The sequence below is a fragment of the Danio rerio genome, chromosome 9, assembly GCF_052040795.2.
Source record: "Danio rerio strain M-AB ecotype USA chromosome 9, GRCz13ab, whole genome shotgun sequence".
Lineage (NCBI taxonomy): Eukaryota > Metazoa > Chordata > Actinopteri > Cypriniformes > Danionidae > Danio > Danio rerio.
This window is the reverse complement of record NC_141029.1, coordinates 36,044,187-36,066,730: the sequence shown is the minus strand read 5'-3', so window position 1 is coordinate 36,066,730 and position 22,544 is coordinate 36,044,187. Positions and strand designations below refer to the sequence as shown.

At 35.6% G+C, this 22,544-nt stretch overlaps 2 protein-coding genes across 18 annotated transcripts in view; both read left to right on the top strand.

Annotated features, from left to right (window-relative positions):
• The window catches only part of LOC147835341 (uncharacterized), a 221,907-nt gene that overhangs the window by 19,717 nt on the left and 179,646 nt on the right, over positions 1–22,544 (top strand). The gene's annotated exons all lie outside the window — the stretch shown is intronic.
• The window catches only part of dcaf6 (ddb1 and cul4 associated factor 6), a 53,953-nt gene that overhangs the window by 28,829 nt on the left and 2,580 nt on the right, over positions 1–22,544 (top strand). Inside the window, exons 9-20 of one of the 17 annotated variants that reach the window (XM_087266784.1) lie at positions 599–715; positions 853–1,221; positions 2,831–2,989; positions 6,366–6,425; positions 10,621–10,876; positions 13,820–13,914; positions 15,628–15,937; positions 17,896–17,937; positions 20,292–20,430; positions 21,444–21,600; positions 21,688–21,776; positions 22,299–22,404. In XM_087266784.1, coding sequence (XP_087122910.1) covers positions 599–715; positions 853–1,221; positions 2,831–2,989; positions 6,366–6,425; positions 10,621–10,876; positions 13,820–13,914; positions 15,628–15,937; positions 17,896–17,937; positions 20,292–20,430; positions 21,444–21,600; positions 21,688–21,776; positions 22,299–22,404 — 1,899 coding nt within the window. Of the gene's footprint in view, positions 1–598; positions 716–852; positions 1,222–2,830; positions 2,990–6,365; positions 6,426–10,620; positions 11,346–11,373; positions 13,402–13,819; positions 14,004–14,064; positions 14,214–15,627; positions 15,962–17,895; positions 17,938–20,291; positions 20,431–21,443; positions 21,601–21,687; positions 21,777–22,298; positions 22,405–22,544 lie in introns of those variants that run through there. The other 16 variants (XM_087266783.1, XM_087266788.1, XM_087266787.1 and 13 more) reach the window with 16 other exon arrangements.

Below are 22,544 nucleotides of genomic sequence, written 5' to 3'. Positions count from 1 at the left end.
TTAATTTATTATGCAACAATCACCAAAAACACAATTTGTTTCAAATTCTCATTATAACTTTCATATTTAATAAATAATCTTTATATTATTTTAATTTATTTTATTACACAACAACAGTAATCCTTTAATTACATTTTATTTAATTAAATTGTATGTTATTTTCATTGCTTCATTGCTGAAGAATATCTCCAAGGACTATTACAGCTCCTCCGCTCTTCCTGATTTACCATAACTCATGTGTTCCTCCACTTCATCTCCAGCTGTCTCCTTCATGAGCAGAACTGTTGTCTGCGCATCTTTTCTCCTCCATGTTTTTAATGATCTGAGTCTCCAGTGCCTCTCAGTGCATCTTTAATCTCTCTCAGTACCTCCAGCCATGAATATCAACAGCACTCAGCCTGTCTAAGGGGAGCTTGTTAGCTTTTCACAGGGATTTAATCTGCAGATTGCTTCACTTCACTGCTTTTCAGTGTGTTTCATGGAGCTCTAGAAGTAGAAGAACGGCAGGGTCTTAGTGCTGCTGCTTTTTTTTAGAGAAAACATTTGAGGGTCTGATCTGGTTTGAGATTGATTATGAAGAGGTTTGTTGTCTTTGCAGGAGAGCAGAGTCCGAATGTTTCACTCATGCAGAGGATGTCGGACATGTTATCTCGATGGTTTGAGGAGGCCAGCGAGGCTCAGAGCAGCAGAGCTCGTCCACAAACTCGACCCAGAGGTACAAGATTTACATTTATTACAATTATGCATTTGGCTTTGAGCTTTTATCCAAAGCAACTTACTTGGTTACTCAGCTTTTTTTGTATGTAAGTGAATGCTAAAAATTAAGCTTATGAATTGAAGCTTTGCCTCCAGGTACAGCAGCTCAAGCAGAAGGCACGAGCTCAGAGACAACCGCTCAGGCACAGGTGTCCTCTGGCGTGGCAGCTGAAGGAGTGATGGAGCTGGAGACGCCAACCATAAATCCTCTCCCTACACCTCCTGCTCCTGCTCCACCATCAGAGCCTCTCCCGAAGTCGGTCTCCTCATCCTCTTCAGGCTCCTCCTCCACTGTGACAGCTCCTCCCCCTTCGAGCTCCTCGTCCATGGAAAGCGCCACCTCTTCCTCTCTGCTCTCATCTCCAGACACTGAGCAGAAGAGCCAGGGTGAAGTCACGCCCACTCCCTCAGCCACGCCCACTCCCTCAGCCACACCCACTGCATCTAGAGAGGCAGCTTTGTCTGGTAAGATAACAGACTCGATAAAACTTGTTGTTGGTTATATGAGACAATGAGTTGGTTTACTTGCACATAAGGGTCTAAATGTTGTTAAGTTATCTAAACTTTGCACGGCTCCACAAAGCAAGCCAGACCCGTAACAATAAATTAAATTAGATAGGCCACTTCTAAAATAATGTAGGAGCCCGGAATCTCATCTCCCGTTCAAAAGAAAACAACAACAAAGACGATTGACCAAAGAAATAAAATATAGTCAAATTTATTTGACATTTTCCTTTAAGGCGGAGGTAAAGACAAAATAACAAACAAAAAAACTCAACAACTAACGAAGTTTTAAACCCTCTTACCTGCACATAAATAAAAACAAAATAAACATTTACTTACCTCCCAACTAACCACAAAACATGAGAAAACTTAATAAAACAAAAAGGCACCCTCCTCATCACATGCGTCTCCCTGTTGATCTCAAAATATAGCAAAGAGCATAAAATCACCAAGAGGCGACACTCTAGTGCAATTTGGGAAACAGCCACTAGATGTCGCTAGAGTCACGCGGTGGTGATTTTGGAATGAAAATTCCAATAGAACAACAGCATATTATAAGTCTGTAAAATAAACTATTAAAAGTGCAGATAACTGGGATAGTAAGTGTTGTATTGTTGTCTTCCAGGTTGTATTTCAGCTTTAATGTGCTTTTTAAATAAATAAACAAAAAACAAAGCAGCTGCTTGCCATCGTTACAGCCATAAAATCCAATGGACAGCAGATCGCTTTAACTCCAAAATGGCGGAATCATGGGGCTGTTGCTAGGCGTTGCTGTTGCAATGGAACGTTCTATTGAGTGTCACCTCTTGGTCATTCTAAGCTCTTTGATAATAGTCAACACTTAGCATTAAAACTCGACAATATTGCTTGAGCAACAAGTTTTCACCAATAAATAAAACAAGCCGGGTGAGAGGAGACTCTAGCTGTGTTCCAAATGGCGTTTTAAATTATCATTTTAAAATATTTTAAATAAAATATTTTGCATTTGTTATTTCAAATAAATGATTAAGACTAATCAAGATAAAATGATTAAAAATCAGAATTATAGAGTGCAGTAAATGGAGTCAATGTATCTCTGCTCCACAAGCACGATGTGCTGCTAATGAACATTCTAATCAGATTTAACTTTGGTCAATATAACATCTCTGCTGTACAGCTTTCAGTCATCCAACTCCTTTCACTTACTATTTTAGAGCTACAGAATATATGTTTAATTGTTGTCCATAGGTGGGGTATAAACAAATAAAAGATTAAACGTGTAGCTCTGTCTTTTTATCAAACAATAAACCCGCCCTATTCGCACTGCAGGCATTTTTATATGCTCATTTCTGTTCACGCCAATAGAACATGTGTGGACGTGAGATTAATGCATGCTTTTTATTATGCCGGGTGATGTTGAAACCCTGCAGTCTTGTGTGACATCACTCAGCCTGTCGTTTCAATCTTTAATTTGCTGTTTAACCCATCATTCCTCCTTATCTATGATTTGCCTCTCTTCTTTCCCCTCCATCCCATCGATTTTTATTTTCCCATGCTGCTCTTCTTTCTCCCTCCGACCCCACACTGTCAGAATATGGTCCTCACAGGCTGCCGGTAAGTTTAGTGTGTAGACGTTTGCAGAGACTGCTTCTCTTGTCCGATCCCCCTGGACAGGGCAGACGCACAATGCCTAATGTACCCATGACCTCCAGCTCGGAGAGCTCAGCCCAACAGGCTACTGCTGCTGCAGGTTATCATCTCCTGTATCTTTTTTTATGCTCTCTTTTAACCCCTCACCCCTCTGGCTGCCTGCTGCACCTCTGGCTGTGGAGTGTTTATCACGTCATTTTGCAGTGCAAAAAAATGCGCACACATCTAACCGGTGGTCATTCACAACCATTCCTTGTGCTACTTTTAATGCCCAATATAAACTCACAGCAAAGTTGTTTTTCAGTCTTCGTGTAGGGATAAAAAAGGAGTTTATCCAGTGTTGTGCTGTTGGCAAACATCTATGCTGAGAGGAGTTTGGATGAAAATGTGCTGCATTTTCTTGTCCTCCAAAAAACAGCAGTTGAGAAAGTTTGTGATGATAGTAATGTGGATTCTTGCGTGAGATTTGTAATTAGTCATGTCTCGTTTATATATGTAGCACTTTACTCTGTAGTGACATATTTTTTTTGGTAGTTCTGTAAAAATAACAGTATTTTCACACTATATATATATATATATATATATATATATATATATATATATATATATATATATTTATATATTAGAGGTGTAACCCTACACTGGTCTCATAGTTCGGTTACGATTATCATGCCCTCGATTCAGTTCAATTTGATATCTCGGTGCATTGGCGATGCTTTTCATACACAATTTTACATTGTACTTCACAGCACAAGAATTCTTGTATTAAAATGTATAATTTTTAAATACATTTATATGTATTTGTAATACAATCTTGTCTTTTAATACAAGTAGTCAGATATATGAACTGTACATTTAATTTTACTTGCTCAAAGTAAACACTCTTTTTGAATGCATCAAACAAAACTCAAGGACATGCAGAACAACACAAAACAGCATGAGCACAAAACAATACGAGCATTTAAAGCAAATAAACACACATAAATATTATCCCTCGTGCTTTTTGAGCGTTGTCGAGTTATTTGTGAAACGCCCATGATTTGTGTGGAGTTTACTTTAACTTTATCCATAACAGTGAATTAGGGGCTTCTGCTTTATCTTCAGTGTCAGTGAATGACTGTCCAGCAAACACACGCAGTGATATGTACTGAGTTTCTGCATTTTAACTACTTGCACTCACCTCCCTCGCCATAGCCTTTGACATAGCGCATATGAGATAAATGATGTCAATGCATAATACCGTATATACAAAGCATATAAGATCCATTACTGAAACGATACCGAATTATCTGCGCCTGCATCGCTCAGATTTTTATGAATTTATTTTAATGTTATTGTTTAAAATGTATCAGATTATTCATTTATTACAGATTATTCATTAATTTATTTTTCAAAAATGTTCAGTTTAAGATGGGAGGAGACAGTCAGAAAAAAACAAGTTACCATTCAAATAAATTCAGAATCAACAGATTGGTCAGAGGTGACATGGAAAAGTGCTATTTAGGCATATTGAAGGTTCACATGTGGCCTGAATGGATTTAAATGCATGATAAATGTTATGCGATTAATATTTTCAATATAAATTTTTTTGGCATTGAAGAGATGAATCCAAGAAATCATTCTATTTGGGCCAGCATCTGCTATGGCATTCGTAAAAACTAAACTAAAAAGGTCTGGGATCATCTATCTAAAACTTGGACATAAAAACAGTGCATAAACATCTAAACTCTGTTTTTCATTCTTGCTTTTATATACTTGATATACTTATATATTTTATATAAATCGCAAAAGTTATTTTAAGATACTCAGAAAATTATCCATGTGCTGATATTTTCTTGTCTACTCTGACTGTCTTAATAACTCATTGCTGGATCGGTTGCAACTAGTCCAGAAATCCACTGCTAGGCTTCTGACCCGGACACAAAAAAATATAAACACATCAACCCAATTCTTCCCTCATTGAACTGGCTAGCTGTAAAATCAATACAAGTTTAGAATCCTGGTCTTGGTATTTAGGTCTATTAATAAACATTCTCCTTCCTATCTTGGAGACCTCCTCAGAGCCATAGTCACACTAGATCTCTAGGATCCAGACTCTTAAATGTACCCAGAACTAGATCTAAGCTCAATGGCGACTTTGCGTTTGTGCCCAAAGCCAATTGTTATCCGATATTAAAATTAAAATATTAAAATATGACAAGATGAACATGTTGACAATAAAGTCAGGAAAAATTCAATCCTGGCTCATTGTAAATATGTGCTGCAAAGCCTACATTTTTGTGACGTAAAATATGTTGCTCCGGTTACGTTTTGTTGCAGGTTTTAGTTGACACTAGAGTGCACAGTCAACATTTTTGCAAATCTAAAATATGTTACTTAGGGTATGTTTTTTTTTGTTTTTTTTGATATATGTGTAATTCACATGTTTTTTTTTTTTTTGTCCACATCCATAAGAAGGCAGGGCTTGTTGTTTCACTTTGCGAACAACTGACTTAAGCCCTTCTCTAACAATAACAAATAGTGTTAAAAAGCAAATGTAAGAGAAAATCCATTGCAGCCACATAGTTTTACCTTGATTTTACATTGCTTGTATTTTTTGTGGAATCATGGTTCACCAGACTCGAACCTGACCACTCTGAAACACAAATACAACACCTTACAAGGTGAGCTACAGAGCAAACTGACCATGTTAGAGAAGTTGTCTGTTTAGAGATAGATACAGTCAAACATATTTAGTTAAAAATCATAGTTTAGTTAAAAATCAATGCCGTTAAGTTGTTTTGCAGTATTCTTTTGGTGTTGTGCAAATATCTGCACAAAAGCAACCCTTTATTTGTCAATAATTTGTCTTTGTAAATGCAATTAGTGTGAAAAGCTGGAGTTATACTGCCCCATATAATTCATTTTACCTAGAAATCGCAGTCAAACTTATGTTGAAGTATTCTTTTGTCCAGTTTCAAAACAAACGTAGGCTCTAATAACTCATATTTCCAATGAGCCTGCATGCATGTGTTAAAAAAATACCTTTTGATAGCCCCAGTGCTGGCATGTATGTGTTCTTTGTGCTTCTATTTGAATGACTTCCAGCTGCTTTGTCACTTCAGTGTGATTGTAGGTCTGGAAACTTAGTCAATTCTTCTGCCACCATCAACCTCAATTTCTGAGAGGTGGATTACTGTGCAACTTTTTTTTTTTTTATTCTGCTTGAAAGTAAAAGAAGCCCATGCATTTTTGCTCACCTCCTGGATGGCATTTTAGAGTTTTAACGGACAATTCACCTAATCCGTAACCTTGGCTTTGTGTCTCTAATTCAGAACTAAGCCTCTTGAACTCATCTTTGCAGAGTTTGTGGATTCTGAGTTTTTTGCCTGTGTTGCAGTGTGTTTTCTGAGGATTTAAGCCTGCACTTACAGAATATGTTTGCACTGGCTCTCCTGTTGTTTCATTTGTTCAGTACCGTGTTGTTTTCGTTTCAGATTCTCCCTCATCTGTGGTAAACAAACAGCTCAGATCCATGACTCTGGAGGAGGAGCAGGGTGCGTCCTTTCCTTCTTTTTCCTCTACTTCTTCCCATTTCTTTCCCACCCTTGCGTCTGAGCTTCCAACTGAAGCAGCTCTTGTCCTTTTTGACCTTAAGAAGACCTTTTTTACTTTTCAATAAACCTTACAAAGAGGCTTTCTGTGGAGCATTATCAGTGGACTTTTTCCTCCTCATCTTTCCAATAATGACCTGTATACATTTTTGTGGTTGTTTTACACTTGATCAATTCATTCTCCACAAGACTGATGTTGTTTTTCAACAATCAAGTTTGGCTTAAAGGGGTCATACAAAAAAATAAAAATAAAAAAATCTTGCTGCCTTACATTTTAGTTGAGTCAAAAAATTAAACTGATAAAAAATATTAAGTTAAACTTGGTATAACTTAAATCAGGGGTGTCCAAACTCAGTCCTGGAGGGCCGGTGTCCTGCATAGTTTAGCTCCAACTTTCTTCAACACACCTTCCTGTAAGTTTCTAGTATACCTAGGAAGAGCTTGATTAGTTGGTTCAGGTGTGATGAATTGGGGTTGGAACTAAAATCCCTCCAGGACCGAATTTGGACACCCCTGACTTAAACAATTTATCTGAAACCTGGTTAACATATTCAAATAAGTAAAAGTAACTTAAAAGCATTTGTTCTCATGACTTTTGGCATATAATTTTTGCAGTGCATCATAAAAAAATATATTTTATTATCCTTTGAAATCTTAATTCTTCACAGTTTAAAAAATATAAATTTTTTTACTTTTAAAATAATGTTTGGTAGGAAAACGTTTTTTAATCGGTTTTTGGTTCTGTTGCTTCAAAAGGGTTCATTTTATTAGATTCAAATAATTGCCAAAATTGTAATATTTCAAAAAATTATTACATTTTTAATTTGGAGACTAGCTGACTCATTGACAGGTTATCCGTTTTGACGGTTTCAGGTTTATCTTTGCTGCTATTGGTATTGTTTGCCATTATAACTGCTAACTTTCCGGCTAGGTTAGCGCCTGAACACGATGCTGACACAGTACCTTGCTTCTGTTTGGATTTGCTTATTTCTCTTATTGAACTATATATAGTTCTATTTTATTTCGTGAAGTAATTAGATTGAAAAAGAAGACGCTTTTTACATTTAAGGTAGATTTGTTGGGAGATCTCCATCTTCGCTGCTCTCTCCTACATTGTCAAACCAGAAATCCTCCAAATTTATTACAATTCTAAAAATGTTTTTATCTTCATTATTTCAGAAGGTAATTTATCGCTTTAATGACAATGTTAAATTTTTAGCAGTCATTAATCTAGTTGACAGTGTTACATGATCCTCCAGAAATCATTTGATGTATTGATTTATTATACATACTTTTGTTATTGCCAGTTTTAATATTAAATTTTAATTGAATTCAAAACATTCATTGCATTATCTTGTCTATGGACAAAGAAGAATTACTCCTTTAAATATGCTCTTTCTTTTCTGCTTCATAATATGCAATGATTACTGAGAACTGAGGAAACACCAGTTTTTCAGATATTTTCACTTTGCGGCAGTCCACCTTTTACCCTTCAGCATAAGATGTTCATTTTCAAGTTCAAGTTCGATTTATTTATATAGCACGTTTCCAACTGCCACAAGGCTGCACAAAGTGCTTTACAGAAAAAATACAAACAAGGAGTATGTACATAATAAACAAAACAACAATAGACACTTAATGTAAAAGAGAGCATGAAAATAGATCATACAAAAACCTGTTTGGTTTCAATGACTAAAACAAGAAAGTAATAGACCCTTTAAATAATCATAAGGAAGCATAAGTTCTTTCCTTGGGTCCCTTCAAAACACAGAGAAAATAGACGAGTCTTTAATTTAGACTTAAAAAATGTGCAGTGACAAAGCCTTTTTAAATTCTAACGGCAGCACGTTCCAAAGGCGAGGACTGGTTATAGCGAATGCACGTTTGCCCCTTGCTTTTGAGGTGGGCCTTTGGGACTTTTAATAGAAACTGATCAGTGGAATGTAAGTGTCTTGATGGGGTGTAGACCACAATCATTTGGGATAAATATTGGGATCAATATATCAGTTGGGTAGCCATTGGAGAAACCTCAAAATAGGAGTGACTTCCATATTTTTGGATTTTGTTAAAAATCTAGCTGCTGCTTTTTGCACTAACTATAGGTGAGCAATCTGAGCCCTAGGCAGCCCAAAATAGAGAGCGTAGCAATATTCTTTCTGCAATAGGAGGTTCTAAGTGCATGTTTGGCAATTTTTAGAGAATATGAGTTGATGGAGGATTTCATTTGAGATAAAAGGCATTGAGTAAAAGCTATTTCCAACGACACTTGAAATATGTTTGTTAAATTTTTAAGTTCTGATCTAATGTTATGCCCAGGTTACGTACCTGTGGTGATCTATATTCCTCCAAGTTGCCTAACCTGTGGCATTTACGGTCCAACAAATCGTTAGGCTCAAATATAATAACCTCTGTTTTCTCCTCATTTAAAGATAAAAAAAAATTCTCCATGCCTTTACTTCCTCCAGGCATAGTGACAGGGAGTTCACAAAAGAGAACTCGTCATTTCCTTTTAGACTGACAGATAGATTTGTGTATCGTTGGCATAAAGATGAAAGTGCAGGCCATATTTCCTGAAAATAAAACTCCTTCACTTCCACTTGCGTTGTACTAACTACGTTTGCTTTCAGGTAACTGCTTGCAGTTGTTGAACTTTAACAAACTCTTATCTAATTTGATGTGTCAGTGTATGCATGTACACAACTGGTATATGTGTTTGTTTGTTTGTGTGCTGTAATTTTGTAGCAGATTCAAAGAAGAAAGTATCAAAACAAAAGTTTGATTCAGATTTTTTTTTCCTTTTAAATATAAAACTGTCCTTTTTTAGGCAGAAAATTAAGATGGTCATACAATGATTTGGAGAAACTAGATGATAAAATGTAATTCAGTTTACCATTAGCTCATATATTCAGTATTAAAAAAAATCTTGTCAGGTATATTTACCACAAGACTCATTTGATTTCTTATTAAAATACTCTATTAATACAAATGAATTGTTACCATAAATCTTCCTACTATATTTAAACTCCTTTAATCCTTTAAAACATACTAATATATAGGATGATCACTTGTTTAATTTTGTATTTTAATAAGTATAGCTTAGAAAATGTTTGTTTTTACAGTAGAGCAGTTTATTAGTTTACGCTGAATGGTGTAACTGCATTATTTCACCCATATTGTGACATTTAAATTTTTTAAAGTCGCCTGCGTTTAATACATCTTCTGTTTGTGTACAATCATATTAGGTCACGCTTTATTTTAAGGTACAATTCTCGCTATTAACAAACCATTAACTGACTTTTTGCTCAATAAATTCCTAATTTGCTGATTATTGATAGTTTTTACAGTAGTAGTTGGGTTCAGGTATTGGGTAGGATTAAGGATGTAGAATATGATCATGCGAAATATGTATTTTATAAGTACCAATTAAAAGCCAATTAACTGTAAATATGTATTCATGCTTTTGAACTGTATTATGGGTCATTGATCTTTTTTTTCAACAACTTTTATTCTTTCAACTTCGAAAAAGTGACTTTTATTACCAATTTTAATAATTTAAAGTAATATATTGTCTGGTTTGGTGTTGTATATTATGGTACAAAAACCTTGTAATATACCGTCTGTACATTTTCTGTTATTTTCCAAACTTATTTCTCTATGTGTTTCTCATTTCTTATTCATTATATTATTTTAAACTACTAATATGTAAATAAAAGTCACTTTGTTAAACTGTAGATAAAAATATAGTAAGAATATAGTCGTAATAATATAGTAAACTGTGAGAATAATAATTTTCAACATCAAAAGTTGACAAAGTAGAAATCGAGGTCCCATAATGCAATTCACAGCTATAAATAAATGGAAAACACTTGTGAATCACAAAATATGAAAACTTTTAATTAACAGATATACTTTACAGTGTATCCTAATAACAGACAGGTAATAATGCATTAGTTAATAGTGAGAATTGTTGCTTAAAGTATAGTGTTACCTCAATTAATCATTCTTGCCTTTCACAATAATAATCACATGCTAATATTTCAGAAAAGCTGCTTATGATTAACCCAGTGTTTCTGAGGAAGGCACTTTTTTCTGTAAGCTTAGTTTTACATCCCGCTTGTTTGCTTTGTTGTCTCTCCAGGTGTGAAATCTTCAGGAGAAGCAGCGGTGCGTGTAATCGGTGATCAGAGTACAGGCGTCACTGAAGCTTCTCCAGAGACTACGGAAAGTGTGCCATCCACATCAGCGCCTTCGCTTGGCACCAGCCCTGGCAACATCAGCGTCAGCACTCCTTCGGGATCTGGCCGGTCCGGGACGGCAGAACCTGTGCTTAGTCTGCACTACAGCACTGAGGGCACCACCACTAGCACCATCAAGCTGGACTTCACAGATGAGTGGTGAGCAACCACACTCAATCAGTCTTGACTTAAATATGTACAGGAATATGAGATGTACAGTGCACAATATAAATGAGTACACCCCCTTTTGGATTGAATAATCTGTTTCTCTGTGAATGTAGATAATATAGTTTGGTGCATTTAAACAAAATAGTTGTATAAATAGTTGTATATTCATTAAAATAAGAGTTTGGTCACCTAACAAGATTAGGAATGGAAAGATGATGCATTTAAATTCAAATGGTGGATTGCACACACACACAAAAAAAAATTCCAACTACAAAAGTTCAACAAGAACAAATGACGAAAGAATTGGATATTCCTAAATCACATTTCTTCAGATATCTAAAGGTAAAAAGCCTAGAGAAAAAGTATTTTAGTACACTTTCAGCTCCTCTCATAAGCAACTGGATTGAGGAGATCTTTGACTTAAGTGGATCTGAGGGTGGTCTGATATCAACAGTGTACAGCACGGGTCACCAATATCGGTCCTGGAGGGCCGGTGTCCCTGCAGGGTTTAGCTCCAACATGCCTTAACACACCTGGGTGTTTCAAGTATACCTAGCAAGACTTTGATTAGCTTGTTCAGGTGTGTTTGATTAGGGTTGGAGCTAAAATCTGCAGGACACCGGCCCTCCAGGAACAAGTTTGGTGACCCCTGGTGTAAAGTCTAATTCAAAGAGCAGCCGCACCGTCTGTTTTTTTTTTTTGTTTTTTTTTAAAAACAGTGAGAAGATGACTTAGGAAATATAGTTCCAGAGGCAGTCTGGCAATCATCAATTAAGCATGTTCACTCAACATCTATCTGCGTCAAACATGGTTTAAAACAATTTAAGATAATTTATAGGCTGCACTTTTTTTAAAAGCAAATTGTCAAGAGTATTCCCAGAAATTGATCCAACATGTTCTAGGTGCCACAGAGATGAGGCCACCTTGGGCCATATTTTCTGCACATGTCCATTCCTAGGACCTTTTTGGTCTGCGGTGTTTGAGACTTTATCTTATAAACAGTTGCAATCAGAATTATTAAAACCCCTGAATTATTAGCCCCCCTGTTTATTTTTTTCGCCAATTTCTGTTTAATGAAGAGAAGATTGTTTCAACACATTTCTAAACATAATAGTTTTAATAACTCATTTCTAATAACTGGTTCATTTTATCTTTGCCGTGATGACGATACATAATATTTTACTAGATATTTTTCAAGAGTTTTTTTTATACAGCTTAAAGTGACATTTATAGACTTAACTGGGTTAACTGGGTTAACTAGGCAGTTAAACCAAGCAGTTAGACCTTAAAATGGCTTTTAAAAACTTTTATATTCTAGCCCAAATAAAGCAAATAAGACTTTCTCCAAAAAAAAAATATTATCAGACATGCTGTGCAAATGTCCTTACCATGTTAAACATCATTTGGGAAATATTTAAAAAAGAAAAAAAGGGGGGTTAAAAAATCTGACTGCAACTGTATGTAAAAAAAAAAAAAAAAAGAGATACAACCAGATCCAGTAACAGCAATATTTGGTGTGACATCGGAAAACCTTACCTACCAGCAAGTCAATTAAATGCACTAGCTTTCTCTTCTTTGTTGGCCCGAAAGACTTATACTTCTGCAGTGGAAGTCAACTAAAGCACCAACACACACTAAATGGCTAGAAATTGTCATGGCATATCTAAAGCTAGAAAATCTCAAATTTTGCACCCAAGTAGTCTACTGCTACAAAATTTCAACAAAATTTGACATTACATAAGCATACATACGCTTGATTTTTCCTTTTTATTTGAATTTGTATTTAATGTTTGTTCCTTACATGTTCATTTGGATGTACTCATGTTTGGATCATTATCTTAAGTTGTTTTGTTAGATTAGTTATAGTTTTATCTTACTGACTAATACTAATGTATATACAAATATGTTATTGTACAGCATCCTGTAGAAAAGAATAATTTAAAGGAGGGATCCATGAGGGGTGTACTTATTTATGTTGGGCACTGTATGAATTATGTTCAATGGACTTTAAAAAAACAACAACAAGACAATTCAAATCATCGTATTTCTGTTTTTCAGACAACAAACAGAATGAAACTAGTGTGCTACATCTGATTCGCCTTCTAACACCATTACTCTCCAATCTTTTTAAATTCTATCATATTCTTTCCTTTTTATTTAAAATAAAAGATAAATTTGCTATGTGTTCTCTGCTACATTATCCAATTCTAATGTAAAAGCTCACAAATTTACTGGGTGGTTCGGTGTGATACATTCTTCACAAAGTTAACTTGTTGGACCTGCTAGAGTATTTTCTAAATCGTAACGATATAATAATTGATTAATATTGTGACTGTTAGTACCAACTAAAACTATGAGTAATATTTGTTAATTGAAATAAACTTAAAAAAAAAAAATGTTTGATAAAAATACTTAAATGGAAATTATAAATGAAATTCAACAGCTTTAAGATCATTAAATTAAAAACAGAAATAAAGAAGCTAAATAATGATGAATTAAAGTTTTAATGATTAATTAAAAATCGAAAGTAAATCAATGAATAAAAATGTGAATAAAAAGCTGAAAACTAACTGAAATAAGTTAAAATATTCAATTGGCTTAAACTGTATTAAAATAGATAATAAAATAAGTAATATAAAAGTAACTACAACATATTGTACATGCTAAACCGTGAACTTGAATTAAAATGTTAATAAACTATGATTAAATACTACTAATAATGTATAAACTGACTATACTGTTTTCTAAAACCACATTTTTGTGCATACAGTATATTTAAAAAATTACAAATCCAGTCTACAATGACTTATTTATATGCATTACAACTGCCTTATTAAAATTGTTTTCTTCCCATGCTTTATAAATATTGGGTATATACTGTATGTTTTTTTAAATAAGAATGAATAGGTAACTTGTATGTGCACCTATGTACAGGAGCAGTCCAGCATCTGGTGCTAAAAGCAGCAGTGGAGGACAGAAGTCTGGAGAGTTGGAGGAGAGTCAGAGCAGAGAGGAGCCCCCAGGACACAGTCAGTCAACAAACACATCATACCCATGACTATTTTATTGCTTAATTATCTTATTTTGCTCTAAACCCTGGATGAAAGTAAATTTCATTGTTTAGAAATGAGATGTTCCCACATAAAATGCTGCTCCCTCTGCTCCCTGCATTATTTGAGGACATTTAAGCAAAATAGGTTTCTCCATACCAATGTGCTACATCTTCATAGTTTTTCTATGTAAATATTAACTTCATTCATTTATTCATTTTATTTTCGGCTTAGTCCCTTTATTAATCAGGGGTCACCACAGCGGAATGAACCGCCAACTTATCCAGCATATGTTTTATGCATCGGATGCTCTTCCAGCTGCAACTCATTGCTGGAAAACACCCATACACTCTCATTTATACACATACTGTACACTACAGACAATTTTAGCTTACCCAATTCACCTACAGCTGTATTTTTGGACTTGTGGGGGAAACCGGAGCACCCAGAGAAAACCCATGTAAACACAGGGAGAACATGCAAACTTTACACAGAAATGTCAACTGACCCAGTCAAGCCTTGAAGCAGCGACCTTCTTACTGTGAGGCGATAGCGATACCCAATGCGCCACCGCGCCACCCGGTCACCATTGACTTGATGATCATTGTAAGAAACCATTTGAACAGGGTTGCCAGAGTTTTTTCAACAAAACTAGCCTAATGACCAATCAAACCCAGTCCAGTGACCAAAAAAACCCCGCCCAATACTAGCCTGATAATATCAAAACTTACAAAAGGCTGCTGCCCATACGTAGAACACATATTTAACATCTTTGTATGCATTATACACTTGTTCTTTGAAGATAAATGTATATCAGTAATTATAAACATTCAGTTATCATAAAAATAATATCAAGACTGACTGCACAGCTAGCAATGTGCCTCATGTGCCTTCCAGTTAAAAACTTCAGATTGTTTAAAAACTTTTAATAATCATTCTAGGTATTCCTAATAAGATTGTAAATTAACAGACTTTCTACTGTAGATTTACTTTTGCATTTTAAAATGATTCATTAGAAACAATCCGGGTTTACCAGTACTGGGTTGTGGCTGAAAAGGCATCCTCTGTGTAAAGCATATGCCAGGATGTGGCAACCCCTGATAAATATTGGATTAAGCTGAAGAAAAATAAATGAATAAATGAAACAATCTAGGAGATTTTTGCCAATCCTTTATCATGGAATCAAAAAACAGCCTGATGCAACCCTCTGCACCTCCATTTCATTGCCCTAGTTTTTTTTTTTTTTTGTCATTGGTAGAATATTAATTTGGTATACTTCAGTGTAATCATATAAATATTATTGATGCAATATGTCAAACCTTTATCCCATGTTTATTAAAAAATAACACTTTGTGACAAGTGGTTAAAAGTAGCACTATTCTACAAGAAAACTGCGGACTTGGCAACCCTGCATGTCAGCTTTTACACACCGTGCAATGTCAGTTACAAAGCTGATGCACTTTTTCAGTAGAACTCTTGAGGCAAGGCAAGCATTCAAAGCTTCTGTTGGCGTGACAACTATTTTATTTAACAGAAACATGCCGAGGCACTTTTTAAAATACCATTTCTAAATGCTGTGTCCGGTATTTTTTTGTGAATTGCCCGTTAACCCCACATTCAGTTTGCTCAGGGTTTATAATGACCCAGGGTTAGCTATTTTGAGTGTGAAAAGCCATTTTTTCTCATTACTAGAGTCAAGCTCATCCTCAAAGAGTGAACCCACACCTGATGGAGGCCAAACTGCAAGCAGCAGCACTGAAAAGCCTGGCATCAGTTCTAAAAACAGCTCTGCTTCAGCGCCTGCTCCACCAGGAGACCCGTCTACCACAGACACAGGTCATCCCTCTGAGGAGCTCCAGACTGCGGCTTCAGAGCAGCTGAGCGAACAGTGCAGGACCAGCGAAAATGCAGGAACGGCCAGTCAGGGTTCGACTCAACCCTCCCGCAATAATCAGGACTCTGATGACAGCGATGACGACCCCATCCTGATCCCATCAGCCAGGTACAGAGGAGGGCAGGGACAGAGGTATGGACTCTCGTCATGTCTAAATCTATAATGATGAGTGTTGATGATATGTTTGCGAATGTTATGACAGACGGGAGGTCCTGTAAAACACAAGCGTGTTTATCTTAAAGGGATAATTCACACAAAAATGAAAATTCTGTCATCATTTAGTCCACTCTCCACTTGATTTTAAACTAAGGTGTCCAAGAGCTTAATGTGCTGCAATTTAAGAAAACACATGCAATTACAAAAAACACCAGCAAATTAAGAAAAGATCCTCATTGGCCTGACAGCATATGTATTGCAAATCCTTCAATCCAGGCTCATTCTGAAAACGTACCTCTGTATTCATTTCTGGAGAGCAGCAAATACATCCCAGGAGCTATGTTTTTTTGCAATTTTTGTTTTCTCGAATCTAAAAGAGGCCGCTGTGTCTGCTTTTTGAGATCTCAGATTTCTCTCGCGAGTGCCAATTGTGCCTGATGTTCTCTTGTAAATCCACCAGAGCCTGCTGTCGACTGACTGTTTGACTGATTGAATGACTGACTGATCTTCTGACACACCCTTCTCCTTCTCTAAACCCAACCAATAGTATTTAAAAAAAACACAGATTAACCCGCATACCCACTTAACTTACCCAAACAGACAAATTTAAAAATCAATCCAGAAAAAGAAAAACCCTTGCCGGATTTTACCACATTTTACCTCTACATTCTCACTCTGTTATTACTCGTTTATTCTATTTTCTGGATTCTGTTTTTGTCTTACCTGCTTTCTGAAAGCGTTCCACACCAGACTCGAACCCGGTCGCCCCGGTCATCTCCTCTCTAAGTTTGAAGTCGGCTGACGTATATGGTAAGCTACTGGACAAACTGGTAACAGCAGGAAATCCGTTTATATGGAGGTAATCAGTCGGCTGGTAAGAGTGAAAAGTAACGGCATCTTACTGCCCCGTTGCATTCATTTTAAAAATGAAATGCAGCCAAACGTACTTCTGGCTACAAAATTTGTGATCTCCAGAAACTTATATAAGGCTTAGTAACTAGTAACAGCAGAGAAGCCGTCCATACGGAGGTAAGCGGTAGGCTGGTTAGCATGAAAAGGAACGCCGTCTTACCTCCACATTGCTTGCGTTTTAAAAAAGAAATGCTGCCAAATGCACTTCTGGCTACAAAGTTTGCGATCTCCAGAAACGTATATAGGGCTCATAACTGGCAACAATGGGAAAGCCGTCCATTCGGAGGTAAGCGGTCTACTGGTAAGCACTAAAAGGAACTGCATCATACCGCCCCGTAGCATTTGTTTTAAAAACGAAATACAACCATACGTAGTTCTGACTACATAATTTGCGATCTCCAGAAACATATATAAAACATATATAAGGCTACATTTTCAGAATGAGCCTATGTTGAAGTCCTCACAATGCAAACACACAGCATTTTCTCAAAACGCAAACAAATTAAGAAATGGCCTGAATTATCTCACAACACATGCAAATAGCATGGAACACAACGGAAATGTTTCAAGGTAACCCTAAAATGTGATGGACCCGACTATTTAGGTTATGGTTATTTAGGCTAATAAAAGACAATAGGATCTTTTCATTATTTACTAGCGTTTTATTGTAATTGCATGTGTTTTTAAATTGCAACACGTTAAGCTCTTTCTGCCACCATATCAAACCTGTTTGAGTTTCTTCTGTTGAACACAAAGGAAGATATACTGAAGAATGTTGGAAAAAAAGTGACATATAATGTTAATGCATAATGTGTACTATGGATGTCAATGATTGCTTTTTCACCAACATTCTTCAAAATATCATGTCTTGCATTTAACAGAAGACTAAAGTTTAGAACCAACTGAATGTGAGTAAATGGCTTGAACATTTTCATTTTTGGGTGAACTATCCCTTTAAATACTGGATAAGCATCAACAAATTCTGCTCTTCTCATTAGATTTAGTTACAGAGGATCAGCTGTAGGTGATAGGATGATAAGGTACTGTGCTGTTTTATAAGATGCCCACTAATATAATCTAATTGCAAGGGGTGTATATTTAATTCATGCCGAGTTCAGACTACAGGAAATCAGCCAGATTTTGGCCTCTGTGTTACATAGGGTGATCTGTTCTGGTGATTGGCAAACAGCAATAGATGCTCGCATGGGAGATATCATTTGTGTCAAATCCAAACAATTTACAACGTCGTCCATGACAGATTCTGTCAAACTATCAAGCTGTTCTTTCATCCACAAATTTTACGTACATTGTCAAATATTACATAAAAGACTCTAAGGGTGCAAATTGTTTACTTTGGAGGATAAGTATTTATCGAAAAGAAAAGGGATGGAAATGCTATTGATAAAGTGAGACGCAGCACTGATCTTGCAAGGAAAAAATATGAAATGTAGCATGAATGGTTATCTTTTTTTTGGGACAGAGGTGTTTGATGAAAAGACAAACATGATAATTTGATATCTATTTTTTGTTTATGCTGGTTTCTGAAAATATTCTGAAAACATTTTTTGTCAAAAATAGACATTTTTAGCCTGCCCAGGAGTCAAAATATTCACTGCCTGATCTTTGTAGTCGATCTCAGTAGTAAGAGCAACAAATAATAACTTGACTACTAGTTGATCATTTGGAAAAGTGGCAGAAGGTAGATTTTTCTGATGAATCATCTGTTGAACTGCATTCCAATCATCACAAATACTGCAGAAGACCTACTGGATCCCACATGGTCCCAAGATCCTTACAAAAATCTGTTAATTTTGTTGAAGGAAAAGATTATTGTTTGGGGTTACATTCAGTATGGGGGCATGTGAGAGATCTGGAGTGTGGATGGCAACATCAACAGCCTCAGGTATCAAGACTTTTGTGCTGCCCATTACATTACAAACCACAGGAGAGGGCACATTCTTCAGCAGGATAGCGCTTCTTCTCATACTTCAGCCTCCACATCAAAGTTCCTGAAAGCAAAGAAGGTTAAGGTGCTCCAGGATGTTCACCAGATTATTATTATTATTATTAAACATGGAGGAGATTGAAAATGAATCCAAAGAATCTTTATGAACTCTGGGAGTCCTGCAAGAACACTTTCTTTTCGATTGCACATTACTTTATTAAGAAGTTATTTGAGTCATTGCAGAGATATATAGATGCCATCATCTAAGCTCATTGGAGTCATACATGATTTACTTTATATTTTATACTGTACATTATTTCTGTTAAGTGACAAGACTTTTAAGCAAAGTCAGACCTTACTGTCCTAATTAAATATTAGAAATCAAGGCATGATTATATTTTATTTTGGTAAAATAAGCGTAATCTAGAGGCCTTTGCCTTTCATATAAGCCACTTCTGATACCAAATGACCAACTAGAAGTCAAGTTATTATTTGTTGTTCCAAAAACTTGGATTGGTGACAGTCACAGTTTCAGGTTACGTACACTACCTGACAAAAGTCTTGTTGTAACAGACAACCAAATTGTAGTCTGAACCTGGCATTGCTCTTGATTAACTGTGTATTTATATTGTGTGGCTTGGTGAAAGATGTTATTAACTATGTAATGTAATGTTTCCTATTAATTTGAGTTTGCAAATGTGTGATGAATCTTTTTTTTTTTAGTTACTAACCAAGTATAGTAGCTCCATGCATGAATTTGTGAGTTACCTTTGGTGTTTTAAATAAGATAAGCACTCACCAAGGGTTGTGACAGAGATTATTGTATAGTAATTCTGACCGCAAACGCTATGCTACATATTTTAGTTTCTAAAGAAAAAACCTACACTCACTCACACAACACAGACACTGTAGAAACTGCTTTCACAGCTCTTTACAAACAAAGCTGAGTCAGCAGATTTACCCCCAACAAATTGAGTTCTTTTAAAGAGACAGTTATAAAGTTACACTGTGTAGCCATAAAATATCAACTGGATTGTTATCTGAAACCTCAACTAAAAGACAAGCAGATAAACAGAACAGAGTAATACTACTACTCATTATTATGGTAAAACACACCATAGATTTTAAACGAAAAACCTGAGTCATAGCTAGTGATCAGAATAAAATACACCTACAATGACTTATTATTATTGTGTCCCTTATGTTCTTGCTGAATGCTGCTTAGATTTTCTGTAAAACATGTCTCTGATCAGTAGAGGGCGCTACAGCTGTATAAATGTATCGTAAATGTATCGTAAATGTAAAAAGAAAAAAAAAACACTATTCAGTTAAAATACTGTCTGTTACAATGTTTTTCTAGCAATTTTATCATCCTAGACTACCGCTGTGGTGATCTGTTATTGTGTTTGTTTTTCTGGAGTGTTATTCTGTGCTCTTCTTCTATCCCAGACGCTCAGCCGCGGCCCGAATCCAGGAGTTGTTCCGCAGGAGGAAAGAAAGACGTGAGATGGAGGAGAGCGAGACTCAGAACATAAGGAGACCCTCCGTCAAGATGATGTACAAGGGTCACCGCAACTCCAGGACCATGGTATTGTTTTTATCATCTCGTACATACTGAGCCCTCCACTATTACTGGCATAGATATATTTCTCAAAACATTTCTTAAAAAAAAAAACTGAAGAGCTTGAGTTGGTTGTATAAGAGTAGAGGCATTTTTTCTTAAAACCCTTTCAAAAAGTTTGTGGTGATGTTGATTTCTGATCCCAAAACCAAACTAACTTCTAATGAATTATTTTGTTGTGACTACTTTTGTTGATATTTTATAGGATGCTAAAACCGTTCTCCTAACAGACAGACACGCATATCATCTTCCAGATAATTCATAACTCTTCCAGTTAACGGGAATTTACCAATTATTGCCTGGACGATGAAAATGTTTTGGTACTTTTTTATATAGATGTTTGCCATTTTGTGAAGCTGGACAACTTTTTGCCTCCATTCACAGCTCTCTTTGTTTTTGTTTGTTTGTTTTATATTTTTTACATTTATGAATTTTTTGTTTGCAAAATAACTAGTAAAATAAGTGCTGTCATAATGGCAAAGACTAAAGAAATGAGTTATTAAAATTAAATGAGTTATTATAACTAAAATATCTTCTTTAAAAAGCACTTATTTGAAAATAGTTAAAAATTAATACAAATTTCACAGGATGGCTGATAATTTTGTCTCTTACATTAATGTGTATATATTCTAAATAAATAATAATGATTAAAAATAAACTAATGGTCAAAAATAATAATATTTGAAAGAAATGCACTGGTATAAATAATAATTAATTTTTTAAAAGCTTCCATGTTTGCAATAGATTTTTTCCTGAATTATTTTTTATAAGATCTTGACCAAAAAAATCTAAAGGTTAAACTATAAAGAGTTTTTTTCACAATTTTCTTTGGTCATACTTACCAAGTGAGCCAATATTAGTGGATGGCATTGTTTCGATAAAAGCATCTTACTGTTGGTTAGTTAGTATTTCTGATGCAATTTTTTTTGCAAAGAACATTTGACAAACATTTCCCTCTCTTGCTCTGGCTGTGCGTGCAGATCAAGGAGTCGTGTTTCTGGGGAAGTAATTTTGTGATGAGCGGCTCTGACTGCGGCCACATCTTCATCTGGGATAGACACACAGGGGAGCACCTGATGCTGCTGGAGGCCGACAACCACGTGGTCAACTGCCTACAGCCTCACCCTTATGATCCCAGTGAGAATGAAACCCAGGACATCATTAAATATACTCTTTTAAATATTTCTGGATCATAACATTTGGTCTGACTGTCTGTTTTTGCAGTTCTTGCTTCATCGGGAATCGACTATGATATTAAGCTGTGGTCGCCTTTAGAACAGTCACCATCATTTAACAGAGTGCTTGCAGACGAGGTGCGGACAATGTTTGCTTTGAGCTTTCAGACTTCAAAAGTGTGTTTTTTTAAATGCATGTCTTAAACAGGCTTGTTGTTTGCTATAAGATGTAATTGAAATTCCCAATAGAGGGCACCAGAGCTCCATAAACTGTGGTTGGATAGGACAGGGGTTTTAACCAGATGGTCTTTGTTCTAATGATTGGATAAAAGAATAAAAATTAAAATAAAATTGTATAATTTAAGCGTGTGTAAATATTTATATACACACACACATATATAAATTTTTAAATAAATTTTTTAATAATAGATATTTTAAATAATAAAATACATATAATTAATTGATGAATAATAAATACAAATTTTAATAATTTAAATAAGTAATACAGTTTTTAAAATGTGATTGAGGTTCTAAAAAATTATTATTTATGCAATGTTAAAATAAACATTGAAAATAAACCCACTGAGTGTACATTGTCCACTTGTGTTAATGCGTGTAATGAACACGGATTGAATTGTCTGATGTGTTTGTGTGTTGTAGGTTATTGCTCGTAATGAGTTGATGCTGGAAGAGACGAGGAACACCATCACTGTTCCTGCTTCATTTATGCTCCGAATGCTGGCATCATTAAATCACATCAGAACAGGTGAAATTCCTCCAGATTCTGTATGTCTTTTGTGTAATCATGTAGTATTGACCTTATTCTTTATATACTAGCAGCAGCCATTGGAATCTTTCTGGCTTGAGACTTCTGGTCTCATTCGCCTCCATTGATTTTTAGACTTT